Source organism: Pteronotus mesoamericanus, unplaced genomic scaffold, assembly GCF_021234165.1.
Source record: "Pteronotus mesoamericanus isolate MK-2021 breed Mesoamerican mustached bat unplaced genomic scaffold, CSHL_Meso_final contig_90, whole genome shotgun sequence".
Taxonomy (NCBI): Eukaryota; Metazoa; Chordata; class Mammalia; order Chiroptera; family Mormoopidae; genus Pteronotus; species Pteronotus mesoamericanus.
In genome coordinates this window covers 8,678,078-8,690,975 of record NW_026555277.1, presented here as the reverse complement: position 1 = coordinate 8,690,975, position 12,898 = coordinate 8,678,078, and the positions used below count along the sequence as shown (strand labels likewise).

Below are 12,898 nucleotides of genomic sequence, written 5' to 3'. Positions count from 1 at the left end.
ATCATGCATGTTTTGTTAGTCCTCTTCCCACTTCTCTTAGCATGACTGTTTAGTAAAATCTGACATTTCCACCTAATTTCAAGGAGATTAAAAGATAACGTGTTCCTTCCTCGAATCACAGCAGTCGCAGAGATCTTGGCGCTTCCCACACTGTCCCCTTGTTTTCTTGACTCTAGCCCCAAAGTCCTTATCCCAGCATCTGCGTTCCTGTCTCGGAGTTGGTGCTGACAGCACTGCTTTCTCAGTGGAGGGCAAGACAGGACTTGTGTTTTGCTGGGTAATGAGGTTTTCACATAGAGTCAGGTTTAAACAGCACTTCTTCCCTAAAAATAGGAGACAACCTCCCCCGTTGTGTATTGATGGGCCCCAGAGAAAGTGCTATTAAACTTAACCTGCAAGCCTGTGGTGTGTGCCTTCTTTTTTAAAGAAGCCATACTTGGCACATTCACTTGCAGGTGGGAGTGGAGTGTGCTGGGTGGCTCATGTATGTGAAAGGGGCCACCTCCAGTGGCTACATTGGAGAGACTTTTATGTCCTGGTGAGGCTCTTCATCAGGCATGGGACCTCTGTTCTTGTCCCTTAGGGTGGATCCGCCAGTCAGACGTGCTTCAGGCACTGGAGCAAGGGGTAAAAATCCCTTCTTGCCAGTCTAATTTCAAAGAAAAGTTGAAGTTGATTGTGTGCTGTCTGCCTCTTGGTCTGAGGAAACCAAGCTTTCCTTTAAGTAGTCATGACTTTTTTTAACTTCTTTTATTTTGAAATAATTTCAGACTTGCAAAAAAGTTGTAAAAATAGTGCAAAGAATTCCTGTTTACTTTTACCCAGAATTATCTCATGTTAATATTTTGCTTGCTTTATTATTCATTCTTTTTATTTTTCTGGGTAGATATCATTCTTTATTTTTATTTTTTATTTTCCTTTTTTCTTTTTTTTTTTCTTTTTGGTATTTTTTCCCATTACCATTTATCCCTCCTATACCTGCTTCATCCCCCGGCACTCACCACACTGTTGTCCATGTCCATGAGTCCTTTTTCCTTTTTGCTCAATCCCTGCACCTCCAACCCCCTCTTAGAGCTCTCCACAGGCAATTGTAAATAAGGCAACATCTGTAAAGCCCAAATAAACCAAAGCTCAATAAAAATGAATTGAGCCTGTAATTGACCATTAATATGAGTTCTAGACTCTATTTGTTTCCATTGATCTATGTATCTATTTTTATGCCAATATCATGTTACCTTGATTACTGTAGCTTTATATCAAGTTTTGAAATTAGCTAGAATAAGTTCTCCAACGTTCATTGTTTTTCAAAATTGTTTTGGCCATTCTAGTCATTTAAAATCAAAGTATTGATCGATTTCTTAGAGAGAGAAAGGAAAGAAGGGAGAGAGAGAGAAACATTGATTTGTTCCACCTATTTTTGCATTCATTGGTTGATTCTTATATGTGTCCTGACCAGGATTGAACCTGTAACCTTGGCATATTAGGATGATGTTCTAACCAACTGAACTACGCAGACAGGGCCTGTTCTGATCTTTTCAATTGCCATATAAATTGTAGGATCAGCTTGTCAATGTCTCCAGAAAAGCCTTTCTGGGATTTTGATAGGAATTTATTTACTCTATAGGTCAATTTGGGAAGAACTGCCATCTTAACAATATTGAGTCTTCCAATTAATGCATGCTATAACTCTCCACATATTGAGGTCTTTAATTTCTCTGAGCAGTGTTTTGTAGTCTTTAGTGTACTTCTTTTATTAAATTTATTCCTAAGTGTTTTACTCTTTTTGATGCTATTGTGAATGGAATTGTTTATTTCATTTTACTCGTTTGTTAGTATGTAGGAATAAAACCTATTTTTACATATTGATCTTGTATCTTACAGTCTTACTAAACCTGCTTATTCTAATAGGTTTTGTGTAGATTTCTTAGGAATTTTTATGTATGAGATAAGATCGTGTCTCCTGCAAATAAATATAGTTTTACTTCTTGCTTTGCAATCTGTATGCCTTTAATTTCTTTTTCTTGCCTTATTTCACTGGTTAGAATTTCTGGTACAGTGCTGAATTGAAATGAGGAGAGTAGACATTCTTGCCTTGTTCCCAGTCTTAGAAGGAAGGCATCTAGAGTTTCACTATTAAGTGTGATGTTAGCTGTTTGAGATCTTTTGATATGTCCCTATCAAATTTTGAGTATTTCTTTACTTTTTACAGCATATTCCTGGCTCATCTGATGTTTTTCCTGCCTCCGCTGTTTTTCAAGGAACTCTAGTTCCTTGTTTGTTTGTTTTGTTTTTAAATTGACAAATCATTTGTGGGAACCAGAGCCTGGCTACTAGATGACCAACACTTTTTTTGTAACTCTTCATTCAGTGTTTTCAGATATCCCAACCATCTAGTTATAAAAACTTAAAGAGAAGACCCAGAAGCAAGGGTCTTCTCTTGGTATGTCCAGAAGCACTTTTCAGTTGCTTTTTTGTACAGGCCACACTTGAAGCTGAAAATCTAGTTACTGGTAATACAGCAAGTATCACGAAAGTTCCCAAATGACAAGACAGTTAGGTCTTTTTATGGAAGAGTATTACTTGTACTAGCTGAAATTCTATGGTGGAATAATCATTGCCTGCTCCATGTGTTTTCTGAGAAGGTCAGATCATTCGGTGCCAGTAATAATGAGTGTGATAACTATCAGCCCTTGAATGTTTAGAGTGGACCATGTACTGTGCTTTATGTGAGTTTTCTCATTTGACCTCACCACTGCCCAGTGAGGGTTATGGTACTCCCTCTTTTGTCTTTTCCCAGACATTCCAGTTGTGTTGTTTCAGCACTGAATGGATGCACTATTCATCAGAGCTCTGCTTACTGTGACTCACCAGGGGGCGGGCGCTGCTGACGCAGCATGGCTGTGAGTAGTGGTGATGCCCTGTCGGCTCTTGGAAAACCTCACACAAATAATGTGTGGTTGTTTGTTGTTGGTTTTTAAGAGCAGACAATACAGATGCCTATGAAGTAAACTGGAAAAGTGGCCCAGTCCCCTCCACTGGCCAATCCTTTATTTCGCCCCTCTCCCCAAGATAGCCATCCTAATAGTTTAGTAGTGTATATTCTTCCAGATCTTAGTTTTTCCATAAACCTGTTAAAAAATATCATGAGATCTGTATCAGAAGGACTTTTCTTCCAAAGAACTCTTTCCTTAGCTGCTCTAACCTTTCTTTTCCGCTGGACATTTTCCTGTTTGGACTTTGAGGAATTTAGCCAGAAACAGGCCTGTTTCTTCTAAACTTGAACCCTGTTTGCCCCTTAAGCTCTCCTGTTTTCCAGGGATATGTAGGAGCAAGAAAGGTGTAAGCTTAGTAGCTCTTTGAAATATGTTAGATTATTCAAAATATTATTTTCCAGATGAGGTCAGTTTATTTGTTCCTAAAATAAGTTCCTTGTAAGCTGTTGATTGGAGAGTCAACTAATGGTGGGTCCTTTGGACTTAGAGAAAGTAGATATGAATGCCTTTGCTTATCTGTAAGTAGTGGATATATGTGGCTCAAAAATATATGTAAATTGAATGAAAATAATGGAACTTGTGAACCCTTTTAATATACATAATTGCCAATTACTATAAGTTTAGATTTGCTTAAATTGGGTGCTTTTGAAATAAGGCTTTCATTAGTGGCCTTTGAGGCCTTCTACATATATAAATACCTTTTCTCCTTGTTCTTTTTCCCTGGGAGATGGGCAGCCTGTCTCTTGGGTTGTAAAAATACAGACATAGCATGTTTGTATCATCACAGTGTACTTAGAAAACGCTGGGAGAAGGGTCTCACAGCCATTTGTCCGGAGCCCTGCGTACACCACAAGGGACAGGCTTTATGACCTTGCAGAAAGACTGCCTTGGGAGCGCACGCTGGCTGTGGGACTGGGCGCCAGGCATGATGTGCCCATCTGGACTTTGTTTCATGGCAGAAACCGCTGTTCTTAGTGTCTTAGATTTTAAAACTATTTTCTTACTTTCTCTACTTTTTATTTTTATTTTGGGCCTTCTCAAGCTTGTTGAAGTTTGTCACTGCATTGGTGATGGGGTCCTTTCCTGGCACTTGAGTGGCAGCGCTGTTGAGGGCCGCATACAGGGAAAGGTGACCTGCGGCAGCAGTCAGGGCCTCTGGGATGTTCTAAGTAGGTCTCTGCTTCCCTGTCACGTGGAGTTTTGATTTCACCAGGAACCTCTGTAAGGAGAAAGAGGAGAGTTGCTTTTAGCAACCATCCTTCCCTTGTCTACACCAGATACTACTTCTGAACCAAAAATAGTGATACCAGATTGGAGCATTTATATGTGATACTGTTTACTTCATGTTCTTGAAGCTACTCTCTACAGAATATCTGATATGAAAGATTTATCTTTGCTTGGCAATTCTGGACACAGCTGCCTTAGCATGGATATCTCTTATTAGCTGTGGAACTATTGCTCAGAAAAAGATTTACAGAAACATCTTACCTGTTTGGCCCATGTCCAGATATGCTTTTAAGGTGGCCTTTTTCCAAGTTGCCACCGTACACGTCATGGGGACAATGAGAGAAAACAAGGAGTGGGAGGAAATGGCCATTGCAGAGCCATACGAGAGCTGGAATACTGTTAGAGAGAAGAGCCCAGCTAACCCACTTAACATTCTGCCTGGAAGCAGGTCACCCGTAGCTTCGCCTTCCTCTTCCTCATTTGTGTCAGGAGTCAAGTCAGCTGGATGCCAGGCCATTTGTGTTCCCTGTTCCTGGCACTGAGGATTCACACGGCACAGTGCGGAGAGGTAGATTTCTTCACTCCGCGCTGGGGTGGGGTGCAGCGGGCACCCGTGGCTACAGGGGCAAGTGGGGTTGGCCGCGGCGCTGATGAGAAAGCCGTGGCGCAGTCTGGGACACTGCACCCGCGAAGGGGCTCGGCATACAGAGTGGAACAGTGTTTCCAGCCTGGCTTTTGTCTTACACCCAGAAGCTTAGGGATAGTTGGGGGGATAGTGACAAAATGTGTGTTTCATTCTATTTAAGAGGAATTGTGGAGCCAGGCAAACTGGAGTTTTAACCTAGGCTACACGCATTGGTTGTTTAATTATGGAAGAGTTACTTAGCTCTTCTGAGCCTCAGATTCATCATCAGTAAATTGAATGGGAGGTTTTTGTGAGGATTTAATGAGATAATACAGGCAAAATGCCTGGCATGGTACCTGGCATTTGTTAGGTGCCCAGACTAACATTCATTGGTGTGAGTGTTTTCCCCCTTCACTTACTGTACTTTTTCAGTTTACTCATTCATCAGGATATTGAACAGTTACTGTGTGCCAGACCCTGTACTGGGCATCAGCTGGAGGATGTCCTCCAGTTAGATGAGCAGTCCATAATTAGGGCTCAATGCAGTAGAAACAATGATGGTGACTCACACAGAGATGAGACATTTGTTTGAACCGCAGAGTCCCAGACGGCTTCCTGGAGAATGTGATATTCCAGAAGGAAAGGGCTCCAGGAAGCAGCCCTGGAAAGGACATGAAGGCCTGAGATAACAGGGTGCACACGAGGAACCACAAGTGTGGTGTTTTTCAGGGAGTGCCTGCCCGCAGCTTCATTTTCTTAGCCCTTTGCTCCTGTCACTTTGGTGTGCCTTCGGTGTGCCTGCTGTGTTATGTTGGTGGGGCATGATGTGGCTTCCTGACAGAGGGCGCATGAGCTGGGACTGTAAATCTGTTGACTGTACACAGCACACTCTCCTGTGTGGTCTAGTAAAGCCACTGGCAGGATTTGACCCTTCCCTTTGTGTGTACCGCTCTGCCGTAAGTGCACAGAATGTAATTGTTCCCTGCACAGTATTTCCAGAGTTTGGACTTGGTGGAGGTCCTTTTTCTGTCACCTTAATTTGAGGTTACTGGCATCAAAATCTAATTGTACTATTTATGCTGTTTTTAGCCTACTATCATTTTGCATATCAGCAGTTGATGAGTTGTGGGGTTTTTACTCTACTTAGGTCAGCCTTTGTAGGAAAAGCGGGCAACGTTGTGTGGCTTCTGCAAGTTCTTTGTTGGTAGACAACACCCAACAGTTCCTGTAGCTGTAAAGTGGAATCATGGATCTTCCTTTGCCATTATTCTCTTTTCAAAATACAAGGTCCTCTCCCTGTTGAACTTTGTATATTTTTATATTTAAATTTTTCAATTGTCACTGAATGGGGATGGCAAGAAGTTTGTGTTTTACATGTAAATTGAACAAAAAAATTCTCTGCGAATTCCTTCCCTGTAGCCGCTCTGAAAACACTCGAGGAGGCCAGGATCCCATTCAGAATGATCCTGGATGATCCCATTTCTTACAGAAACGTCTTGTTTTTTCCCCCAAATGCTTTCATGAAAGTAGGCCCACCTTTCCCTGTAGTTGTGAAAACTGGAGAATATTTTGTGCATTTGATTTAGAAAGTGACCAGGCTGAATAGACTGTTGGAACCCAGAACTGCAGGTTGGTTCAGAGGTCTTCCATTAGCAGAAGTATTGAATGAGGAAACATTTGACAGGCTCTGCATCCCTGGGATCAGCCAAACTGAAGCCTGGGATTTGGAGTAAAGAAAGCTTCTGTCCTCTTCCTCTCTAATCTGCTCTCTGAACTCTCCTGACCCACTGTCGGTGGTGCTGAGAATAAAGTCATTTTAAGTAAAAATAACATTGGTGTCTACTTCCATTTTGTTTCTTCTATTTACCGCCAACCCATGGGATGGAATTTAAGTGTTTACAGTTGACAGGACTCTTGTAGAGGTGAAATTACTGCCTCAGCTCCAGATGAACTCCAGGTCAGCAGGGGATTCGTCTGCCCGTATCTGAACTTGTCACACTTAACGACACAAAGCAGACCACACCAGGGCTGCTGAGAGTTGGTCAGGGAGCGGTAGATGTAAAATGTAAAATATGTTTTTTGAATGATCTTTGACCTTTCAGAATTGGTTGATGAAGAGGAAGATAGTGGCGTGTTTCTCTGCCACCCCCAGACTTGCCTTACTCCTAGCCACACTGGTGTTAGGTGAGGAGAGGAAGCCACTCGTGTAAAGTCATGGATGGTGAGAGAGAAAGATGTTTTGTTGCTGCTGTTGCTGTGTTTGGTTTCTTTGGGGAGAGAGGAAAGAGCTCCCTGAGTGAGAGAGTAGCAACACGTGAGCAGACTCAGTGATGGAGCCTTAAAGCCCCAGTCCTTGGGACTTAGTAGTCCCAACCCTGTAGCCAGGTTTGAGCACATGAGGACAACAGGCAAACCACTGAAAACGCCCGAGGAATCTAGTGTCCTTCTCTAGAACTGGTCAGCCACGAAATACCAAGGGGGAACTCTTGCTTACCTGAGGACCGCTGTAGCACTGTCTTTGTCCCCGTGGGACTGTGCCATTCCCAGCCATTTCTCTCCCCTCAGGCTGACGGGCTTCAAGGACGCAGCTGCTGCTGTTGGAGATGAGCGGCGCCACACCTGAGCCGGGCCATGAGGTCATGTGGCCGTGATGTGGGCCCCTCATGGCCTCCGCAGGAACAGAGCACTGCAGTATCGGTCTCCACCAGGGAAACAGCTTTAAGCAGAGTGGTCCCTTGGGCACAGCGCCTGCCCCGCCACCCTCTGAGGGCAAGGTCTGGTCTCAGGCTCAGCAACAGGCGAAGCCAGTGTGGAAGCTGGAGAAGAAACACGTGGGGACCCTTTCAGCAGGGTTGAGCCCACGCCTCCTGGGTGTCCCGCCCCAGCCAGCGTATTTCTTTTGCCCCAGCACTTCATGCAGCTCTGGGACCACAGCTGCCCCTCCAGGCCACAGCAGCTCCTGGTACCCGCCTTATCTCTGGGACTTGTTCAGCAGCACCCTGCTGTACCGCCGCTCCAACTGTAGGCACAAAACTTACCAGCATCTGGAGTCTTTCTGCTTGCATTCGAGCCCATCAGAAGAAAGACTTTTTTCTTTCCCTCAAAAGAACCTCCCTGTCAGACTCACTGCCAACAAAGCCACTTCTTTCACGGTCTCCCCCATGGCCCAGCCCATGGCATCCTCGCCCGCTGACCCATACCTCTTACTGGGGGCGGCTGGGGAGAACCCTTCAGGGAAGAGACTGGCCTCTGCCGTCTCAGGGAAGACGCCATCTCCACTCTCGCCCTCTTCGCCCTCCTACAAGCCCATGCTCAATAACAACTCTTTCATGAGGCCAAATAGCACTAAAGTGCCTTTCTCACAGGCCGCAGAGGGCCTGAAGCCAGCGTCCTCGCCCAAGATCCAGCTTGTCTCCTGGCATCATTCAGGGGGCACTGGAGACTGTGCCCTCCAGCCTACTGAACACAAGGTACCCAAGAGCAATGGCATTGTCCTACATGGTGCCCTTGCCGGTAGCACCCTGCCGGCCCCTGGCTCCTTAGACACTTCCACCACCAGTGGTGCCTCCCCGCAGTGCGACCAGAGTAACATAGCCATGAGAATAAAGCCGCATCCCTGTGGCCTGGATGGCGACTCTGTTCCCCTGGCTCTGACCAAGGAGGTTCAGTTCACTGAGGCTGTGAGGAAGTTGACCGCAGGTGGCTTGGAGACGCCGAGGCAAGTCTACCAGTTTGAACAATCTTGTTCAATGAACCCCAGCTTGCAGTGGGGTCTCCTCAATAGGAACAAGCGGTGGAAACCTCCTGTGATAGGCCAGCAGCTCCCTCAGGAGGGTGCTGGAGCAGACAGTAGGGTCCCCCCTGGAGCCTCGGACACCTTGGAGTTGGACAGTACAGTCTTTTGTACCAAACGCATCAGCATTCACCTGCTTGCCTCACACACCGGTGGGCTCAGCCACAGCCCTGCCTCTGGATCTGTGATCAACTCCCCGCCACTTGGAGAAGACAAAACTCCGGTTCTGCCTTCTCCCCATCAGCCCTTTGGCTTGGCTGATGTGGCCACCCGCCTCTCTTCAATCCATCTTGGCCAGCTTGGGAAGGAGGGGCCTAAAGAAGCCAGGGAGCTGGACTCACCTGCTAAGGATATTGGGTAAGTTGGAGAAAGGTTTCTGTTCACTTAGGTCGGTAGAATGTATATACCAAAATTTGCTGGCACTGACCCGGTATCTCTGAAAGTTGGTTTTATTTTTTAGCTGCCCCAGAATTATGGCTTTCACTTCAGGGTAGAGGTCAGCAAACTGCAGCTTTCAGGCTAGATCCCACATACTGCCTGCTTCGGTGAAGTTTTATTGAGACTCAGCCTTACCCATTCATTTACTACTGTCTATGACAGCTCTCCTATTGCAGTGATAGGGTTGAGTAGTTGTAACAGACTGAATGGCTCAAAAACTGAAAATATTTACTGTCTGCTCCTTTAGAGGAAGAGTTTGCTGACCCCTACTTAGAGTTATAGCCAGGGAGAAGGAAAAATTCCAAACCCCACGAGTTGGGGCCTGTGACATTTCTACTTAATTCCAAAGCAAATCAGGTTCTCAGGCATTCGGGGTATGACAGCCGTTTCAGAGGTGGTTTCTTCTCTTGGCTCCTTGCTACTGCCTTGGTTTGCCAAGGCCTGCCTTGTTCTGAATTCCCAGACATCAGTCTGGGGACTTTGAAGTCAATTACCAGACCTTCACTGATGGTGTTTTGAATGCACAGTTTGGGACCTATATTCTCTGAGGGACTTCAAAGAAGATGGAAGACATAGTGCCTCTCTGCAGAAGTGTGGGGGGTACGGTTGAAGAACTATGGCTAGACCTAAGCTCTGAGGACAAGAGAAGTAAAGTGTGAGATTCAGGCAAGAGACAGCAGATTGGTGACTGGGGAAGAGACAGACATCGGGAGATGTGAAGCCGTGAGAATCTGTGAAATCTCTTATGGAACTGGCTGGTCTGGGGGCATGATTCTTTCTTACAGTCCAGCTGCTGACCTCCGGCTAGACCAAGCGGAGGCTGAAGATCTAGAGGAAGAGCTGGTGGATGGTTTGGAAGACGGCTGCAGCCACGATGAGAATGAGGAGGAGGAGGGTGAGTAGGGGACCCTTTCACCTCCAGCTGGGACTTGGTCACCACCCCCTACGGAAGGGGGCTAACAATTGTTACCAAGTAGGTCTTTGACCCACTTTATCACCTGCTTTACTCATTTGCCTTGGGGATCCAAGGGTGGTGAGTAGTGATGTTTGAGGGACTTTGTTCTCTAGTCCTCCTGGCCCACCAGCCTTGCCTTCTCCCTGCTGCTGGCGAGCTCAAGGAAGGCAGTGGAAGGCAGCAGAGTGGTTCTTGTGGCTCCGCAAGAAGGCTGAGCCAGGCTGTCCAGGGAAGAGCTGCCTAGGCTTGGTGAGTTCGTGTCGCAGCCTCTCCCATTCACGACTTCTCTGCTTGCCCACCCACAGGAGACTCCGAGTGCTCCTCATTCAGCGCCGTCTCTCCCAGCGAGTCGATAGCAGCGATCTCTCGGTGAGTGCTGGTTGTGTAGGTCGTTGGTAGGTGCTCATTTGCTGTCTTTTTTAAGATTATAAAGAGATTAATCACCTAAGTCATTAATGGCCTTGTTGACCGTCACTCATTTTTACTGAATTTTCACATTTGGGACTTTAGTTTTCAAACAAGGAGCAATGGGAGGCACCAGAAACATTGTGTCAGTTGGACTTAAGAACGGTACCATGTTTCTTAGGCTACAATTTGGTCTTTAGGCTCCAAGAAATTGTTCATGTAAAAAGCAAATAATCCCAAGAAGTGGTTAGAAAATTAATAATTAATGAAGAAACGAAATGTTTGAGGTAAATTGTTAAGCCACCCACATGAGGATAATTGACACTTTGCATTATAAACGCATCCCACTGTCAGAAACAGTTCTGAGATACATATACCGTTAAGTGGAGCTTTTTAAAATGCCCTTTTGCTGCCTTCTGAGGTTAGTTGGATACTGGGAAATAAGACTGGCATTAACCTTGGTAATAAGATATTGAATTAAAAATTCTCTAGCTTTAATCTAGATTATTTTATTGACTGCCTTTGGTAGAGTCTGAGTGAAAACAGTCTGTCTCTAACTAGGGAACCAAAAGTTTGCTCTTTTAACGTAGGTCCTTCTTTTGTGAAACGAGTAGTAGCAGGGTGCTGCGTGATTGAGATGGAGAGTGGAGGAGAGGAAGGGATGGGTGCAGAACTATTAGGGCATGTCATTGGGCCAAAGATTTTTAGAACTTGCTAAAGGATCATGTACGTTACCTTTCTGGGTAGAAAGTTAACATTCTTCAGCATCATCTTCCTTGTTCCCTCACCACTTCCAACATTGTCTCAACAGGAGGCTCTGTCACCAATTACTGTTGTTTTATTAAATGTTAAAAAGAGGCCCCCCGCACAAAGTATTGGGTTGGCCAAAAAGGCCATATGGTTTTTTCCATAAAATAAAAGCCACATCTTTCATTTTCACCAGTAACTTTATTGATTTGGATATTTTGAGTATGTCAGCTGTCTCATGTGTGGTATGACATTGATTGTTCTCAATTAACGTCTCAATTTGATCACTATCAACCTCAGTTGGTTTACCCAACTGTTGAGCGTTGTCCAGCGAGAAATCTCCAGCACGAAACTTCGCAAACCGCTTTTCACACATTCAGTCAGTCACAGCACCTTCTCCATACACTGCACAAATCATTTCTTGTGTTTTTGGTTGCTTTTTTTTCCTTTCTTGAAATAATAAAGCATAATATGCTGAAAATGTTGCGTATTTTCTTCCATCTTCAATATTAAAATGGCTACACAAAAACTCAACAACTTTGATTTTTTTTTTTCCTAATGCGTGCTGATATGACAGGTGTCACAATACAGCCTAACAAAATTGTTTTGAATGAAGTTAAAGAAAACTAAGCGCTGCTAGAGCCATCTTACGGGAAAAAAACAAACTGTTCAGCCAACCCAATACTAAACATTAAATTTTTTTTTCTTTTTAAAAATAACTTCTACTGAAAATGTAAAAGGAACTCTATATACTCACATGTATACATGTCTGCTCCTTTAGAGGAAGAGTTTGCTGACCCCTACTTAGAGTTATAGCCAGGGAGGAGGAAAAATTCCAAACCCCACCAGTTGGGGCCTGTGACATTTCTACTTAATTCCAAAGCAAATCAGGTTCTCACCAATTACATATACCTACATGTATACATGTGAGTATATGTAATTGGTGAGTTTTGTTTTTCTATTTGTAATTAAAAATTTCTATTCTAATTTTAACAAAATTCAGCCACATGTATTAAGTCTTGCCTAACATGTGGAGCATCCAGACTTGGGCTCCTTTCCTTTGTGCCAGCTGTGCCTTCGATGAAGCTAAGAGTAAAAGGAGGCTTTCATGCCTTGGTCAGTATGGACAAAGCAAGCTGCGTCTCTGTGAATATGACGGTGGCGCAGCTGTACCAATTATAGAGCCCCAGACCAGCAAGGCAGAGAGAGCTGTTTGGAAAGTGGAGAGACAGAATTGGAACTTTCTGTGAAGGTTGATAGAAATCCTGTCATACAAACCCTGCATCTGGTGCATCATTTCTGTTACTTTAAGCCTAATCCATCCTCCTTTTAGAGAAGCAAGCTACCTCTGGTTGTATTATTGGATGTTGACTAAGCACCTCCACTCTCTCTAAGAGAAAGGTATTTAACACTTAATTGACTTGGAGTCCCACCTTTTTCATGCTTAGGGGTGGGGTTTGTTTTCAGGCCTTCTTTAAGATTAGCTGCATAGCTTTTCATTTAACCTCTCTGATTTACAAGGTAAAATTCACAAAAGGTGTTGGTTAATAATGTGTTCATTTATTAATTTAACTCCTACAAGTGCATAGACCTTCTTACTTATTTGAGGCTTAAACCATTATTTATCTGAGGCTTATCAGGCACGTGGATGTTGAGGAATTCCAGCCACTGTGTATTTTGCATTTTAAGGATGACTAAACTCAAATTCTTTTGGA

The 12,898-nt window shown here is 44.3% G+C and overlaps 1 protein-coding gene across 1 annotated transcript in view; it reads left to right on the top strand.

Moving 5' to 3' along the window:
• Window positions 1-12,898, top strand: part of TTLL4 (tubulin tyrosine ligase like 4) — a 35,449-nt gene that overhangs the window by 9,161 nt on the left and 13,390 nt on the right. The window contains exons 2-4 of the mRNA XM_054585654.1: window positions 7,411-8,995; window positions 9,862-9,971; window positions 10,337-10,400. Coding sequence (XP_054441629.1) covers window positions 7,509-8,995; window positions 9,862-9,971; window positions 10,337-10,400 — 1,661 coding nt within the window. The 5' untranslated portion in view covers window positions 7,411-7,508. The remainder of the gene's footprint in view (window positions 1-7,410; window positions 8,996-9,861; window positions 9,972-10,336; window positions 10,401-12,898) is intronic.